The sequence below is a fragment of the Aethalodelphis obliquidens genome, unplaced genomic scaffold (assembly GCF_003676395.1).
Source record: "Aethalodelphis obliquidens isolate GAN/ISIS:26980383/991018 unplaced genomic scaffold, ASM367639v1 scaffold3, whole genome shotgun sequence".
Classification (NCBI taxonomy): Eukaryota; Metazoa; Chordata; class Mammalia; order Artiodactyla; family Delphinidae; genus Aethalodelphis; species Aethalodelphis obliquidens.
The window spans coordinates 59,731,451-59,750,603 of NW_020837947.1; the positions used below are offsets into that span (position 1 = coordinate 59,731,451).

Sequence of the window (19,153 nt, forward strand, 5' to 3'; positions counted from 1 at the left end):
AAATGGAGCTGGAGGAATCAAGCTCCCTGACTTCAGACTATACTATAAAGCTACAGTAATCAAGACAGTCTGGTACTGGCACAAAAACAGAAATATAGATCAATGGAACAGGATGGGAAGCCCAGAGATAAACCCACACACATATGGTCCCCTTGTCTTTGATTAAGGAGGCAAGAATATACAATGGAGAAAAGACAGCCTCTTCAATAAGTGGTGCTGGGAAAACTGGACAGCTACATGTAAAAGAATGAAATTAGAACACTCCCTAACACCATACACAAAAATAAACTCAAAATGGATTACAGACCTAAATGTAAGGCCAGACACTATCAAACTCTTAGAGGAAACCATAGGCAGAACCCTTTGTGACATCAATCACAGCAAGATCCTTTTTGCCCCACCTCCTAGAGAAATCAAAATAAGAACAAATGGGACCTAATGAAACTTCAAAGCTTTTGCACAGCAAAGGAAACCATAAACAAGACCAAAAGACAACCCTCAGAATGGGAGAAAATATTTGCCAATGAAGCAACTGACAAAGGATTAATCTCCAAAATTTACAGGCAGCTCATGCAGCTCATTATCAAAAAAAAAAAAAGAAAAAAAAACCCAATCCAAAAATGGGCAGAAGACCTAAACAGACATTTCTCCAAAGAAGATATACAGATTGCCAACAAACACATGAAAGAATGCTCAACATCTTTTATCATTAGAGAAATGCAAAGCAAAACTACGATGCAATATCATCTCACAGCGGTCAGAATGGCCATCATCAAAAAATCTACAAACAATAAATGTTGGAGAGGGTGTGGAGAAAAGGGAACCCTCATACACTGTTGGTGGGAATGTAAATTGATACAGCCACTATGGAGAACAGTATGAAGGTTCCTTAAAAAACTAAAAATAGAACTACCATACAACCCAGCAATCCCACTACTGGGAATATACCCTGAGAAAACCAAAATTCAAAAAAGAGTCATGTACCACAATGTTCACTGCAGCTCTTTTTACAATAGCCCGGATGTGGAAGCAATGTAAGTGTCCATCATCAGATGAATGGATAAATATGTTGCACATATATACAATGGAATATTACTCAGCCATAAAAAAAACGAAATTGAGTTATTTGTAGTGAGGTGGATGGACCTAGAGTCTGTCATACAGAGTGAAGTTAGTCAGAAAGACAGCAACAAATATTGTATGCTAACACATATATATGGAATGTAAAAAAAAAAAGTCATGAAGAACCTAGGGGCAAGACAGGAATAAAGACGCAGAGCTACTAGAGGATGGGCTTGAGGACATGGGGAGGGGGAAGGGTAAGCTGAGACAAAGTGAGAGAGTGGTGTGTATATGGATATATATACACCACCAAATGTAAAATAGATAGCTAGTGGGAAGCAGTCGCGGAACACAGGGAGATCAGCTCAGTGCTTTGTGACCAGCTAGAAGGGTGGGATAGGGAGGGTGGGAGGGAGGGAGATGCAAGAGGGAAGAGATATGGGAACATAAGTATATGTATAACTGATTTATTTTGTTATAAAGCAGAAACTAACAACACCATTTGTAAAGCAATTTTATTCCAATAAAAATGTTTTAAAAAAAAGTGTATGAACTTCCAGTTATAGGATGAATAAGGTCTGAGAATCTAAAGGATAGGTTAGAAACTATAGTTGATAACACTGCATTGTATAATCAAAAATAAATAAATAAAAGTTTTTAAGTGAAACAAAAACAAAAACAAAAAAAAACATTATGCTGAGTGAAAAGAAAGCAGTCACATAAGACCACATGTTGTATGATTCCATCTATATGAAATTCCCAGAATAGACAATCCATAGAGACAGAAAGATCAGTGCCTCCGGGGACTGGGGGAGGAAGAAAATGGGGAAAGATTGCTAATAGGTGTAAGGTTTTGGGGGGAGGTGATGAAAATGTTCTGAAATTAGATAGTGGTGATAACTTCAAAGTTCTTATGAATATACTAAAAACCAATGAGTTGTACACTTTAAAAGGTTGGTTTTCATGTGTGAATTATACCTCAATAAAGCTGTTATTTTTAAAAAAACAATGCTTACTGTTAATAGTTTGTGAAGGCTATTTCTTCATGTTCTGGTACTTTTTCCACAGAAGAACTTGTGGGTTTTGTTTTTGTTTTTTTCAAGAAAACATCTTTAAAAAGAAACAGTTATATTGGCTTTAGGATTGCATCTAATATGAGAACTTATTTGCTCAATAAAGACAAGTATGCTATATCTTCCTTATCCACTATCGTCATGCTATGGAAAACATTATCTGCTACTTTATTTTAATTAATTTAACTTCATGTGCATCACATGTTTTGTACTCTTGCCGTAGTGGATTACAGTTTCTTAAATTTTCCTTGTTCTTAGAGAAAGTAATTTTTTCCCCAGCTACTTATATTTAATGTTCCAAAAACAGCATAACAAAAATGTATTAGCATTTGGAACATGGTGAATTTTCTACATTCTTTGTTGATTTTTTTTGTTGTTGCCGTTTTTATGTACAAGTGCACAGTTGTAAAGGATTTGGTTAAATACTGAAAGAACATAAATGTTCTTTTTGTAACTTTGCTCTCTTTCAAAACAAAATTAGCATCACAAATAGTTGATTTTATATATATATATTGCTAATTTTAAGTGAAGGTAAACTGTTTCTAATTTTCTACATATATGTTTGTTAGTGGGAGGAATATGCTTATGAATTAAAAAAATCAACCTGCTTGTCTCTAAATCAGCTGAATTATTAAAGGTTATCTTTAATCAGTATGTAACAGTGTTTGCAAGGTTAGGATACAGGAGTGTTTTTGAATATGGGCTCTTTTCTAACAGAAAGACTTATCTTCACATGTGTTTTTTCAGTTACAGGGTTGTAAAAAATAGATTTGTAAAGTGTTTTATATTTTCTTAAAATGGAAGATAGGGAGACTTTAGAACAAAACAAAAGCTCATAACTGTTTCGCTTTGAAAAATAACAAAAAAGCATGTAGATACTTTAAGAAAACAACATGTTTTTCTAAACCTAGAGCGCTCATAAAAATGAGGATCCAGATGGTCAAACCAGACAAAATGTGTAATGCTGTAAATTTTCCTCCTAGTTAAAAGGCTGGCCACCGAGAACCTGCAATACATGGTCAAAGCCTGCCAAGTGGGGTCAGGAGGAGAACCTGCCGCCCAGCTGACTTCTGTGTTTAGGTAACTGGAAAATATGCCAACTGGCAAGAAGACTATTGCCAGCCATTTGACAGCCAACATGTTTTTTAAATAACTAATTATCCAAAACATAATGTGTTACTACTTGTTTGTAGTTTAAATTATTGTATTTTTGGCAGTGGTTTTGCTATGTTGTTTTATTAAAAAATAAAAGTACCAAGGAGAAAGATAAGTGAGCTGACGTAAAATTACCTGAGAATTTAGTAAGGAAGATTCTTGCATGTGTTTAAGAGGAAAAAGTGGGAAACGTGAGTCATGATGACAGGTGTACAGGCTTTGGAGCTGCTAAACATGCTACTCAGGATCCACTGTGAAAGTGCCTGTCACTGGTTTTCCTACTCACTTTAGATGCTGTGGACCCAGAAAGCTCCATTGTATGTAATTGTGAACCATAGACTTTGTAGATCTGTTGTTCCTTCACAAGAATAACTGCAACTTGAGAAACATTTTCTGTTTTGTTTTTATTTTCCTGCCTTGCACCCTATAGAGTCTTATGCTTTCTGTTAGGGCAGTACTTTTAAGTATTTCTTTCTCACAGTTTCTACCAGTTCGCCTTTATTTCATGTATCTCTACCCTAGCACTACCGTGATAAATAGTTTGGGTCCATTTCCTTCATTCTGTGTTAGATTTTTGATTCCTCAGTTTTCTTTCTCATCACATAGTTGGCACTTGTCAGTTGTTTACAGTTTATTTAAATTGTGATCATTTGAAATAAATACTGGATTTATGAAAACTGTAAAACCCTAAGAGGAGGAAGGATTTTATATGAACAAAGATTGCATGTTTGTTAAGTACAATTTATTGAGCTAGGTGACTTTTATTTTCTTGGGGGGAGAGAGTGGAAATTTTAGGATTAAAATATATAATTCTTATTAATAAAAGGTCTTCTATGGGTCTAAAGTCTCTTGATCGGTTAAAGAATATAAAAATTATTTCAAATAACTTGCTTTTCTCATAGATATATTGTTTGATTTATCTAGAGTTAGCAATAACTAAAAGATATACAAAATAACTAGGAAACTGGACTCTGCTGTTTTAGTCTCTTCTACATCCTGACCATCTAGATTTCATCATGCACACTATAGCAAAAAAGTCCCTGAGATTAGATTTTTCCCCCTTATTCTTCCTCCTGGGATTCCAGCTCTTCCCTTTCCCTTTCTCCTAAAGCCACCACTCTGTTCATAGCTCATACTGAAGCCATTTCTGTTCTTTATTTTCAAGTGTTAAATAGTGTTCATATGGCATCTAAATCCTTATGGTAATCTTACATGAAATGATCTTTCTTGTGTTCAGGTTACAGCTTGTTGCCATACAGATACCAGCCCAAGGAATTGCCCCAGAAGTAATTCTAAGTAACTTGTTTTACTTTCAGGAAATTTATCGAGGATTATGGTATGAGATATGATTATCAGATTTACAGCATTTTAGAAACAGTAGCAGCATTGGACCAACAGGTTGTTATCCACTTGATTTCAACCCTTACTCAATCTCTGAAGAGTTCAGAGCAGAAATGGGGCCTTGGCAGAAATATTGCACAAAGGTATGTTCGATAATTTGATTATATCCTTTTGGACAATGATTATGAAATATAGATTCATTTTCTAGAAATGGCCTGTTTTCCACTTATAAAAATTTGGAGTGTGTTCCAGTGAATAAGATTAGTGACTCAACTAGATAATATGGGTTTTGGTCAGAAATAGATCAAGGCTTTTTTTTTTTTTTTTTAATAGATTACAACCCAGCTGAAGATAATGCTGGACTATTTAGAGTAATGAAACATGGGGGGGGGTATAAGTCTGTATTTCCTAAAGAGATTGTTTTAGAAGGGTCATTACTCATACTATAATTCATATGTCCAAAAGTAGTATGTTAAAGAGTCAAAGTACTTTAATTACATCGTGTATGGTGTGTATAGACAAGTAGACATTCAAGCAGGCTCAGTCTGTAAAGACTTAAATGAAAAATAGTGGAAAATGTAGTAAATATATATCTGTCTTCTTTTCTTTTTTCTTTATAGGGAAGCCTATAGCAAACTTTTATCTCACCTAGGACAAGTGGGACAAGATGAGATACAGAGACTACAAGATGATAATATTAAATCTATTTTGTGATTCATCCTCAATATTAATTATAACTATCTAAAGTCACTTTGCACCATTCTGACTCCTACTTTTAATTAATTGTATAATGTTCTGTTAAAAATACTTTCTAGCATTTTTTTCCTTTCATACCTGTAAGTATAAGGTATATAAATAAGGAAATAAAAGTTAATTAAATATGTTATAGGAGCTTTCGAACTTGGTAAAACTGCATTCTATTTTGAAGAGGTTTTAGTGAAACTAAAGAAACTTTTCCTAACTGGGAGTGTTATGTGTGTATGTCTAAACAGGTTTGTACTGGTTGATCCATGGCCATTTTACTGTAATGTGACTTTCTGCCTTGTGAGTAATTTATTTCTGTTTTGTTTTTGTTTTCTTATGAGTTATATTTTATTATGATACTATTTCAAATTACCTGGCTGCCCTATGCTGGGTTTTTTTTGGAGGGGTGGTCAGGAGATAGAACAGTATATTTGTTATCCTTTTTTATACTATGCGTGAGGCAAGTTAATAAAATCCTTACAAAGCACACTTAACTCTATGAGGAATGAGACTGAATCTGGCTAAATGATTATACAGATAATATGTATTTTTTTTTTAACTTGGGCCAACAGTGTTTATATCAATACTTGGGTTCCAACGGTTGCCAGATGTTTTCCTCTACTCATCCTTTCGTTTGGAGTTGTCATTAAAAGACAGATCAGGAGGAGGATAAACAAAAGCCTTTAAGAAAAGAGAATAAATAATATTCTAGAAATTTTTAAGTTTACAAAATTAACAGAAGAGGTCTGAGAAGTCAGCTGATTTATCTCCTTGCTCTTCAATTAGAGCCTTTTATAAGCTAGCATCTTACATGTTTGAAGGGAGCCAGTTTAGTTTCCTGTAGCAGCTCATCGCTCAACCCTTTAACTATTTCATTCAGATTCATTCCACCAGTTGGGCTTTTGTCCTTGACTCCTTTTTCTAATGAGCATTATTTGGTAAAAAGAGCTCCAATCTTAGTGTTGGGAACCCACCTGGGTCTCAAACCCAGCTCTGCTTTGTGACCTTGAGCAAGTTCTTAACCTTTCTGAGCCTCAGTTTCTTCATGGAGAAAAGTGAATAATAACCCTTTTTTAAATTTCACAATGTTCTGGTAGGAATCAGTGGGATAATTGCTTTATAATTATAATCATATAATTTAAATGTATGTGAAAGTATTTGTTGACCTATGTTCTGTTTGGTGGTGTACAGACATGATCACTCTATCTCATGCACAAAGGTGAAGAACACTTCCTAATTTTGTTCCTCTTTCTCTAATGGTACGTCCTAGATGAAGATCGCACTTCTTTTCAATGTTTCCTTACATGTCATGTTTGCTAAGTTTGAAATAATTTATTGTTTTTTTTCTTGAGTATCTAGTGTTTATCATGGTTCTACTATTCCTTCAGGAAAACATTTCAACCCTTTCTGACTCAAGAAGTATCTTTTAAAATGAAATGCATTGCAGTCGGGAAACTGTAGATAATAGCCCTTTCCTAATTGTAATCTGTGAAGTCTAAAGGACTTCATGACATATAAATGGTTTATTTTCCCCCAAAATAAACTGTTTTTAATTCAACAAATGGGATGAATGAAAGCCTCTTTAAGGTTACTAAGACTTCATAGCAATGAGTTTCTTTTCATTACGATAGTGACTTATTAAATAAATGATGCATTATTTTGCAAGTTGTAGCAATTGAAATTTAAACTATTTAATGGGATGCCTTTAAAGAGTTTATGTGTGTGTGTGTGTATATATATATGTGTGTATATATTTTTTTTTTCACCCCCAAGGGAAATTGATAAAGATATCTTGGAGAATCTTGCTCCTTAGCTTATGAAACTTTTTAAGGGTTAAGAAAATCTGCTGCTGAATCATGCATTAGGGTGTATAGCTGTAGATACTAAGAATAACTAAAGTTTATACATAAAAAAATCAGTAACAAGAAAAAGTCTGTAACAATACCTGTGTATGTATATATATATGTATTTTTAAATTTATGTATCAGTAAAGTTTTAAAGAAGCTGTTTCATTGAAGAAAAAAAGAATATGTATGACTCTGTTCCATTTCTTAAGAATCTTCACTGACCCGTAAATTATTACTATAGTCTTGTCTTTTTCCATTTCCAGACTAAAGAGTACCTATACTTGCTTCGTTAATGTTCCTTTTCCCCTAAAAACCCTGTAATCCCTGAGGCGGCTGCTTCTACCATTGTAAGGTAGGCCATTCTCTTTGGGCCAAATCTGGAATGTGTTTTCATTTTTCTTGGTCTTTGGGGCCTCTGTGACATTGCATTTTCTTTTATCTTCTGATCCCTTCCTCAGCAGTATCGCTCCTTCCTACATACACGTTCTTCTTTCTTGTCCCTACTGGTAAGATCTAGCCCTTCACCTGCTCTGTCTCAACATTCTTGTAGTAGTGAACTGATAAAACTAGCTTATAATTTTTTTCTATCTGTAGTGCTAATTTTTCTCTAAACCTGTCTAGTTGGATTCTCCTGAAATCTCAAGGCAACATGTCAAGCTGCCCTTATCATCTTCGTTTCCAGTCTAGCTCATGCCTTCATTTTCTACCCAGAGAATACACCACTTTCCCAAGTCACTTAGCCGTGACATTTCTTGGATTCATTGCTCCCCACTTTTCATTTGATCACCTTATAGGCTCTTGTGATTTTTTTCTTCTTGCCATTTCATGCATCCAAACATTTTTCTATTGGGTACTATAATCTCCTTCTTATCTCTGGACTCCTGAAATTTATTCTTCACATAGTTTTGACATTAGTGTTCCTAAAATACTTCTTTCTTCTTCTTACTTTTCTGCTCAAGGACCTCCATTTACTTCCCATTGTTAATAAGCTGACATTCAAGCCCTTCAGTCAGGAGGCTTCTGCCATCTGACGCTATACCTTCTGTTTCCAAACTTACCTCAAGCAGGAAAGCAGACTGTCTTAGCTGCTTTCTCTGAATGACATGTTCATTCTACGCTGTGGGCCTCACTCAGTTTGCCAATTAGAATACCATCATTTCTATAGAAACCTAACCTTAAGGCACTTAAATAGGAAGAAAATTAAAATATACATGTTGGATATGTAATTATTCCACTCAAATAATTTCTTTAAAATATCAGATGGAGTGTAGAAGAGATGATTGAAAGACAACAGGGTGATGAAAGGACTTTATTAGACACAGATTTGGTTACGATTTAAATTTCAGTTGAACATTTAATTAGGTTTCCATAGGGGACGAAAAAAACATGGAGTATTGTCGCTGCACAAAAATCGTTTAGTACTTTGTTCATTTGTATTAGAAGAGTTTCAAAGTTTAAAACTTTTTATATCTTTACTTATCCCTAGCATATTTTTCTTTTCTTACTAAGCATATTTGACTTTTTCTATTTTGGGGGGTAAGTAAAATATTATTTGTGAGTTGTTAGACTATGTGTGTGTTTTCATTATGCATTGTTATTTTTATCTTCTTCCATGCTTCATCATAAATTTTTAAACCTACTTTGTTCTTAACCAATTACATGAGCCCATTTCCATGTACTTTCACAGAATCTTTGGCAGTTTTTATTTTTACTTCCCCTTTGTTAGGATTATATATCATATAAAAATTTGATGAGCCTTTGCAGTTGGGAAAAGCCTTTAGGAAACGTACCTTCCCTAATCCTACACAGTAACATAGCACTTGTGTTTCAAAGATAAAAGATAGGTATCATAGAAACCTCACCGAAAACTGTGTTCTCTGTACTAAACCACTGCTTTTTGACTGATAGACTTTTTACATAAACCTTACATTTTCCAAAAACTGATCTCCTGCCTACTCCTCCTAGGGTTAAAAATATTGCCTTGTCAGTCAAGTATAGAGTATGCTAGTATAAATAACGTGCTTTGTTTGCTTAAAACAGTTGGTTTGGGAAGCTAGCAAAATAGCATATTCTTTCACATATTTAATAAGATATGAGATTTATATTTTGATTCTGTGATAAACTATGTTTGGTAAGATTACCAAAATCAGTACCAAATGAACTTACCAACTTCTGCTTACTGAAGTTTTTGGTGTGCTGATAGTTATCCAGTTCATTGCATTTGTGGATTGTGCTTTTAGAAAAATTCTGGGCATATGCATGCTTTAAGTTATTTGTGTATATAGTAATGAGATATAATAAAAAATGTATATATTCAACTTACACTGCACCTGTGATTATTCAACTGCCTCTTTATGACAGATTGACTCTTTGAAAACCAAAATAAAAATGAACCGTGTTACCTACAGGAATAATTTTTATCTTATTATTCCTGTTGCTTTTATACTCCGCTAAAACAAAGAAAAGTTAATTTTTCAGCTATTGTAATGGCTGAAGGGTATACAGTGTAATACATGTGGTTAAACTGAGAAGAGAAAAAGGATGAAAAACACCCTAAAAATAACCAATTGGCATTTTGTTCTTAAAAATCTAAGGAATTTTATTGCATTTTACATACATATTATTTTATTTTAGAGATTCATGTCTTTTCTGGCTTTTCCTCCTAGAGTAAGAACACTGCTAATATCTGTGTTACTGCTTTTTCTTTTTTAAAGTAAAATCTTGAAATGATGTTTAAACTGTTGGAAGCTTCATAGTCTTTTGGAAATTCAAATTAATAATTTAAATATAAATACAATATGGTCTTTAACTTTGAAGAGTAAAAATGGAAGATGAATTACTGTAGGATAGTTCACTTAAATGGAGAACATATATTTGAATAGTTTCAGTGGGCCTTGGTTTATATGACCAAACATTGTTTTCTAGAATTTTTCTTAATTAGCTCTTATGATCAGTAATTTGAGGGAAGGATCGAATTATAAGCGATCTAAGTTTTTTCTTTTTAGGGGAGGGGTGCTGTACTTTGGATGCTGTTCTTTGTCTATAAGTGTTTCTGGAAACTATGTAAAACTTTTAAAAATTCTGACTTCAATTCTGTAATATTACAGAATAATACATTAAAGTTCACTGAGGAGAGGTTTGATAATATATACTCGTTTGTTTTAAATAAATAGAAGTGTACACAGAAATTACAATAATCTCAGGCTGCCTTTCCGTTTATCATTCAAGCAAGTTCACTTTTAGACCTTCCCTTTCATTAATTGGGTAGAGAGTCTGGGATTAAAAACAGATTTTAAGGTTTTATAAGGTAAAACTGCTGGATGGAAAATGTGTGTGTCAAGTAAAAATTTTAGTAAATCTGAAATTCTTGTTTAGGTCCTTGTTGAAAAGATTTCTGAAACGCTGGAGACATTTTCCTGACATGGTAAGGCATTTTAAAAACTTAATTTAGATGGTTTATACCTTTTAAATAGACTCTCTGTTTTCCTTCTAAATGTCAATTATCAATTTTCACTTTTCAGAACTGTACAAATATTCTTAAGGCTTTTTGTTTGTGTAAACAAAATCTGTTCTTTTAAAAATTTACCATTTTTTTTTTACCCCTAGTCTCCCTTCCCGGCCTTTAATCTAAATAGCCAAAAGTTTTATTTATATATATATATTTTTTAATTAATGTTTTAGGTATCATATAAAGTTAGTGAATTCTATATTTAGGAATAAAAATATTTTTTTTCACTTCTGATTACTAAAAGTGGTTACATGAATAAAATGACAATTTCCCATTAAGCAAGGATTGCTGAATGATTAAACTAAGGAAAAAAAGTAAAATCTTCCTTTTAATAAAGGTGACTTATCCTAACAAGATTAAGGGGGAAAACTCATGTTATACTTGTTGAATTTATGTTCAAATACGATTATTGAGTTGTTTTATTTTTTATTTTTTGTTATAGACAAAGCAAATCCAAAAACCTAGCCTAAAAAAATTCTCATGCATTATTAAAAATGGTAGTAATAAAATATGTATTGGTGGTAGAGAAGAATCCCACAAGTGCTCAAGATTGACATAACCTTTAACAAAGTGGAAAAACTTTTATTAGAACTACTGATACTAGGTTCAAATTTATGTCAGAGCACTTTATGGTACCGAAATTAGTACAACTAATTTTTTCTGAGCTTTAAAATGTCATTTTTCACTAAATGAGCTTAGATGAAATGTTTGAGAGACTTATTATTTTAGGCAAGTGTTTATACAAGTTTAGGAATCTTTGGCTTTAGTAAACTCCCTTTTTCATAATTAGCATGTCTCTTTCACATGCTTTTCAGAATCATTTATCTCATAGCTTGTGTTCCAAGTTCTATCTAGTAATTTTTAAACTTCAAAAATAATCTTTTTCAGTTACAAGGTTCTAAAACAGTAAAATACCTTGTAATTTGAGTGACATTTTTTTTCCTTAGGCAAAGTACTTCAGAGCATTTGCCTAATCCTTAAAACATTCTTCTGAATTAATATGGAAATCAATAATTGCCCTCCTTAAAAAGTGAGAAAACTGAAGCAATGTAAAGTTAAGCTCCTGGCCCAAGGTAACAGAGCAACCAAGGTGAAAAATCTGGGTATTCCATCTGCTGTTCTGGTGTACTTCTATTATTTGTATTACCTTGAATAAAATATGGCATTTAAAAATTTATGATGTCATAATGATGAGCCTCTACTTATACAGCAGGGCTGTATAATGTTAAATTTTTAAAAGAAAAATTACAATCCCAGGCTTAAGTAGTAAAGAGATTAAGTACTGACAATTTTTTTTTAAGATCATTGATGGCAGTACTTGTGGAATAAACTGCCTTACTAAGAGGGTAATGTCCTGGACAGCACTGATTAGACAAAGTGTACAAAGAATGCTTAAAAGATCCATGGACCATTAAGTTAGCACTAAGCTACACCACCATAAAAGTCATACATATTGTGCTGTATATTGACACACACTGAGAAGCGTGACAAGCGTTTTCAATAATGTGTATTTTAGAAAACTGTTCATTTTTTGCTAATGTTTATCTGAATGGAAGATCTAGAAAACAAAACAAGGAAGCATTGAGCACTGAGTATTTTCATGCCCAGTATCCAAAAGTCAGGCCTTTTTCTTCCTCGTGTTCATGCTGGTTGTTAAGAGAGCACTGGCTTTTCAGATGGTGCCAATCCTGTGATGAGGCACTTGAAGAGTTTGAAGGTTAGGGCATGTGAAATACGGAGCTGGGAGGAAGCATGCCGCTATTCCATTGGAAGCAAAAGGAAGTGTAGGCCCGTAGAATACTTCTTCTTTGCCTTCTCTACTCACATCCAATACCTAACAAAAGAAGAGGAGAAACCTGTACGTTAAAGGTGGTTGTTCAAAATAAAGCTGGGTACACATGAAAGAAAGCCTGCAGTTAAATTCAGTTATGCCACCATGACTGTACCTTACGCATTGCTATTTTTCTCAAGTATGGTACCAGGAATATGTATTAAGTTCCTGCAAAGTACTATTCTACACATTTCTGTTTGTGTTTGTACACGTTTGTACATACATAGATATGTATGTTACGTTTGTATATACATATATAATTTAATAATTTAATCTTCAGAACAGTGTCAAGGTGTAGGTAGCATTATTCTCCTTTAATAAAACTGCCTTAGACTGCTTAAGTAACTAGCCCAAACTAGTTAGTACGTGTTGTTTGTATGCTGGCTTACAAATCCTCACCTGTAAAGTGAAAACAACATTGACCTTGCAGCTTTGCTCTGGAAATTGGTGACATACAGCTCAGTGTCTAGCACATAGAGTATTATAGCTTAGTAGCAGGTTCAAAGAAATCAGCTGCTTCTGGAAATTCTTCCCCAGTTATTTCCCCATTAAGCTGGAGTTCCACCTCTTTCCATATGTGGAAAGAATCCTTTGTTAGTGTTTGCCTGCTGTCACCTCACTGATTCTGGTTTAACCTTACTACTAGGAAAATACTTTCTTGAGGAAAGCTGGTCATTTCCTTTCTTGAGGAAAGCTGGTTTAAACTTTTTTTTTTTTTTTGCGGTACGCGGGCCTCTCACTGTTGTGGCCTCTCCCGTTGTGGCCTCTCCCGTTGTGGAGCACAGGCTCCGGACGCACAGGCTCAGCGGCCATGGCTCACGGGCCCAGCCGCTCCGCGGCATGTGGGATCTTCCCGGACCAGGGCACGAACCCGTGTCCCCTGCATCGGCAGGCGGACTCTCAACCACTGCGCCACCAGGGAAGCCCCTGGTTTAATCTTACTACTAGGAAAATTCTTTCTTGAGGAAAGCTGGTCATGTCCTACATGTCTAACCCATAATGTTCCTTCCAGCCTTCAATCATCTTAACCTCTTTTCATATGACCTTCTTCAACCTTCATTTTTTTAAATTAATTTTTTATTGGAGTATAATTGCTTTACAATGTTGTGTTAGTTTCTGCTGTACACCGAGGCGAATCAGCTGTATGTATACATATATCCCCTCCCTCTCGGACCTCCCTCCCCCTGCATCCCACCCATCTAGGTAACCACAGAGCACAGACCGAGCTACCTTTGTTTAAAACCTTTCCTCCCTTGGGTTCTATGACCTTAAAAAAATAAGTTGGTCATTGACGCAGGCCACCTTTGGTCCACTTCTTCCATCCCCATCCTAAATGTAGGTATGCCCCAATATTCCAACCACAGACCCCTTGGTGCTCTTCTTCAATGGTCTTGTCCACTCTCATGCCTTCATCTGTCACCTAAGTAGATAATTCTTTTTTTTAATTAATTAATTTATTTTTGGCTGCGTTGGGTCTTCGTTGCTGCATGCAGGCTTCCTCTAGTTACGGCGAGCGGGGCCTACTCTTCGTTACAGTGTGCGGGCTTCTCATTGTCGTGGCTTATCTTGTTTGTTGCGGAGCACGGGCTCTAGGCATGTGGGCTTCAGTAGTTGTGGCATGCGGGCTCAGTAGTTGTGGCTCACGGGCTCTAGAGCGCAGGCTCAGTAGTTGTGGTGCATGGGCTTAGTTGCTCCACAGCATGTGGGAACAAACCTGTGTCCCCTGCATTGGCAGGCGGATTCTTAACCACTGAGCCACCAGGGAAGTCATGCTCTAAGTGGATAATTCTTAAGCCTTTAATGTAATAATGCATTATTTTAGATGAAAGAAGCCCTTGAGATTTGGGGATCCAAGCTCATAAAGGAGGAAATAACTAAAGTCTAGAATAAAATATCAAACCTTGTAGCTTTTTTTCCCAAATGGACATTTAGCTGTCCCATCCCATTTATTGAACAATATGCCCTGTCACTATTAATTTTAAATAGCTCTAGTATATGCAACATATAAATTTTTCTTTGTTCTCTCTTTCAATGATTTATGTACCTTCCCGCAGTACCACATTTAGTTATTTTGACTGGGTAGGGCATGTCTCCCCCATTCATTTTCAAGCATTTCTTGGTTCTTCTTGTATTTTTCCTTTCCTGGAGAAACTTCAAGATCAATTTGACAAGTATTACTCCCCCACCCTGTGAGAAAAAGGAAAATTACAATGGGATTTTGACTAGTATTTCATTAAATAAGGAAGTAGAGGTCTTTCAATATTTACCTCAAATAAGATTATTGTTCCGGTTACAGAGAAGAAAATTTGAGATACAAAGAATGTTCAATGACTTGCTCAGGAGCACACAGCTAGTAAGTGGTGGTGGAGCCAGTACTTGGGCTCAAGGTTGCAACCCAAGAAAGAGCAAGGTTTTCATGCCATTCGTGGTATCCCTTCCTCAACTGAATACATTTCTAGAACACAAAATATCAGTTGAGGTCACTGTCCAAACAGCTTGTCTGGTTCCCTGGGCCAACAGAGGCTGTGTGTGTTAAGCAGATGCAATTTATTTAATCTGTAAGATGGGAAAGGAAGTGTTGGCAGTTTTTCTCCAAAACACTCCCCTGTAAACTGGCAGGAAGAAGGCATTTGGGAGAAGGAGATGCCGGCTTGGCAGCATATCCTCCAGCCAAAAAGAAGTAATCATAAATGAAGAGCAGTGGAGGTGATCTGGCAACACAGACTAATCACTTGCACACTTAGGCAGCTGTTCCTTTACCGGCTGCTTGTCATCCACAGCGTCCAGATTAGAGTCAACCTCTGTGCCAGACATTTGCTTACACACCCACTGAATAAAGAAGAACACCTGACTTTCCTCAGGAATCTATTTTTTTATATTTTACATGGGTCAGTATTACTAACAAGTCCAAATCTCCATCTTTGAACAAGTATTAGTTTAAGAGCACCTCAGCCTTTCTCTTATTTGGGTTGCCCTTGAAATGGATCAAATAGTCTGTGCTAAATCAAGTAGTAGAAAAAAACAGAACAGTATGCTTTCTCAACATTTGACAGGCTTGTGGCTGAATCCTACAAATGACAGTTAAATAAGCTCTGATTAGAATCCAGAAGGGTCAGTCTAATGAGAGAGGTTATTGGCTGGTATTTTCAAGACCAAAGAAAATTACTTTAGTCCTTCTGGATGTTAACAGACCAATCTGTGAACTATTTAAGTGTGACCTTCATTAATCTTAGCCAGCAGTGCACTTAGAATCCAAGAATACTATAGATTTGTGACTTACGAAAAATTTAAACTTTGATATTTTTAACATCTATACTATTTTCTCCACCACTCTGACCTGTAATTCTCTTTTTTTTTCCCTCACAAATCACATCTCAGAATTTATTCAATGCTTTGGAGCTTAGAATATTTTTTTTATTTTTTATTTTATATTGGAGTTATAGTTGATTAACAATGTGTTAGTTTCAGGTGTACAGCAAAGTGATTCAGTTATACATATACATGTATCTATTATTTATCAAATTCTTTCCCCATTTAGGTTCTTACAGACTTGAGCAAAGTTCCCTGTGCTATACAGTAGGTTCTTGTTGGTTATCTATTTTAAATATAGCAGTGTGGACATGTCAGTCCTAAACTCCCAATCTATCCCTCCCCCCACCCTTTGTCATCCCTGGTGACCATAAGTTTGTACTCTGTCTGTGAGTCTGTTTTTGTTTTGTAAATAAGTTCATTTGTATCATTTTCTTTTAGATTCCACATATAAGCAATATCATATATTTGTCTTTCTCTGTCTGACTTACTTCACTTAGTATGATAGTCTCCAGGTCCATCCATGTTGCTGCAAATGGCATTATTTCATTCTTTTTAATGGCTGAGTAATATTCCATTGTATATATGTACCACATCTTTATCCATTCAACTGTCAATGAACATTTAGGTTGTTTCCATGTCTTGGCTATCGTAAACAGTGCTGCAGTGAACAATGGGGGCATGTATCCCTTCGAACCATGTTTTTCTCCAGATTTATGCCCAGGAGTAGGATTGCCGGATCACATGGCAGCTCTATTTTTAGTTTTTTAAGGAGCCTCAATACTGTTCTCCATAGTGGCTGTATCAATTTACACTCCCACCAACGATGTAGGAGGGTTCCCTTTTCTCCATACCCTTTCCAGCATTTATTGTTTCTAGATTTTTTGATGATGGCCATTCTGACTGGTGGAAGGTGATATCTCAGTGTAGTTTTGACTTACATTTCTCTAATAATTCGCAATGTTAAGCATCTTTTCATGTGCCTCTTGGCCATCTGTATGTCTTCTTTGGAGAAATGTCTATTTAGGTCTTCTGCCCTTTTTTTTTTTTTTTTTTTTTGCGGTTCACGGTCCTCTCACGGTTGTGGCTTCTCCCATTGTGGAGCACAGGCTCTGGATGTGGAGGCTCAGCGGCCATGGCTCACGGGCCCAGCCGCTCCGCGGCATGTGGGATCTTCCCGGACCGGGGCACGAACCCGTGTCCCCTGCATCGGCAGGCAGACTCTCAACCACTGCACCACCAGGGAAGCCCCTTCTACCCATTTTTTGATTGGGTTGTTTGTTTTTTGATATTGAGTCACATGAGCTGTTTGAAAATTTTGGAGATTAACCCCTTGTTGGCCACATCATTTGCAAATATTTTCTCCCATTCTATGGGTTGTCTTTTCGTTTTGTTTATGGTTTCCTTTGCTGTGCAAAAGCTTTTGAGTTTAACTAGGTTCCATTTGTTTGTGTTTATTTCCATTACTCTAGGAGACGGATCAAAAAAGCTATTGCAGTGATTTATGTAAAAGAGTGTTCTGCCTATGTTTTCCTCTAAGAGTTTTATCGTCTCGAGTGTTACATTTAGGTCTTTAATCCGTTTTGAGTTTATTTTTGTGTATGGTGTTAAAGAATATTCTAATTTCATTTTTTTTGCATGTAGGCTGTCCAGTTTTCCCAGCACCATTTATTGAAGAGAATGTCCTTTCTCCATTGTATATTCTTGCCACCTTTATCATATATTAATTGACCATAGGTTCATGGGTTTATTTCTGGGCTTTTTATCCTGTTCCATGGATCTATATTCGTTTTTGTGCCACTACCATACTGTTTTGAACTGTAGCTTTGTAGTACAGTCTGAAGTCAGGGAACCTGATTCCTCCAGCTCCAATTTTCTTTCTCAAGATTGCTTTGGCTATTTGGGGTCTTTTGTGTCTCCACACAAATTTTAAGATTTTTTGTTCTAGTTCTGTGAAGAATGCCATTGGTAATTTGATAGGGATTGCATTGAACCTGTAGATTGCCCTGGGTAGTACAGTCATTTTGACAGTATTGATTGTTCCAATCCCAGAACATGGTATATCTTTCCATCTGTTTGTGTTATCTTTGATTTCTTTTATCAGCATCTTATAGTTTTTAGAGTGCAGGTCTATTGCCTCCTTAGGTAGGCTTATTCCTAGGTATTTTATTCTTTTTGATGCTATGGTAAATGGATTTTTTTTAAATTTCTCTTTCTGATCTTTCATTGTTAGTGTATAGGAATGCAAACGATTTCTGTGTATTCATTTTGTATCCTGCAACTTTACCCATTTCATTGATGAGCTCTTGTAGTTTTCTAGTAGCATCTTTAGATTTTCTATATATAATATGTCATCTGCAAACAGTGACAGTTTTACTTCTTTTCCAATTTGGATTCCTTTTATTTCTTTTTCTTCTCTGAATGCCACGGCTAGGATTTCCAAAACTATGTTGACTAATAGTGGCAAGAGTGGGTATCCTTGTCCTGTTCCTGATCTTAGAGGAAATGCTTTCAACTTTTCACTGTCGAGCATGATGTTAGCTGTAGGTTGGTCAAATATGGCCTTTATTATGTTGAGGTATGTTCCCTCTATGCTCACTTTCTGGTGAGTTTTTATCATAAATGGGTGTTGAATTTTGTCAAAAGCTTTTTCTGCATCTACAGAGATGATCATATGGTTTTTATTCAGTTTGTTGATGTGCTGTATTACACTGATGGATTTGCATATATTGAAGAATCCTTGCATCCCTGGAGTAAATCATGGTGTACATTTGATCATGGTGTATGATCCTTTTAATGTATTGCTTGATTTGATTTGCTAGTATTTTGAGGAATTTTGCATCTATGTTCATCAGTGATATTGGCCTGTAATTTTCTATTTTTTGTGATAACTTTATCTGGTTTTGGTGTCAGGGTGATGGTGGCCTCGTAGAATGAACTTGGGAGTGTTCTTTCCACTGCAATTTTTTTGGAATAGTTTCAGAAGGATAGGTGTTAACTCTTCTCTAAATGTGTGGTAGAATTTGCCTGTGAAGCTATCTGGTCCTGGACTTCCGTTTGTTGGGAGTTTTTAAATCACAGTTTCAATTGCAGTACTTTGGATTGGTCTGTTCATATTTTCTATTTCTTTCTGGTCTAGTTTTGGGAGGTTGTACATCTCTAAGAGTTTGTCCATTTCTTCCAGGTTATCTATTTTATTGACACATAGCTGCTTGTAGTAATCTCTTATGATCCTTTGTATTTCTGAGGTGCCCACTGTAACTTTTTCTTTTCTTATTTTATT

General features: G+C 35.5%; 2 protein-coding genes across 7 annotated transcripts in view; one reads left to right on the plus strand and one right to left on the minus strand.

Annotated features, from left to right (window-relative positions):
- MMS22L (MMS22 like, DNA repair protein) overlaps window positions 1–19,153 on the plus strand; it is a 152,657-nt gene that overhangs the window by 132,496 nt on the left and 1,008 nt on the right. For 4 of the 6 annotated variants that reach the window (XM_027090166.1, XM_027090158.1, XM_027090193.1 and 1 more), the window contains 3 exons: window positions 3,119–3,215; window positions 4,607–4,774; window positions 5,252–9,544. In XM_027090166.1, coding sequence (XP_026945967.1) covers window positions 3,119–3,215; window positions 4,607–4,774; window positions 5,252–5,345 — 359 coding nt within the window. In that variant the 3' untranslated portion in view covers window positions 5,346–9,544. Of the gene's footprint in view, window positions 1–3,118; window positions 3,216–4,606; window positions 4,775–5,251; window positions 9,545–10,597; window positions 10,647–19,153 lie in introns of those variants that run through there. The other 2 variants (XR_003429415.1, XR_003429413.1) reach the window with 2 other exon arrangements.
- The window catches only part of KLHL32 (kelch like family member 32), a 268,165-nt gene continuing 259,951 nt past the window's right edge, over window positions 10,940–19,153 (minus strand). The window contains exon 12 of the mRNA XM_027090215.1: window positions 10,940–12,564. Coding sequence (XP_026946016.1) covers window positions 12,403–12,564 — 162 coding nt within the window. The 3' untranslated portion in view covers window positions 10,940–12,402. The remainder of the gene's footprint in view (window positions 12,565–19,153) is intronic.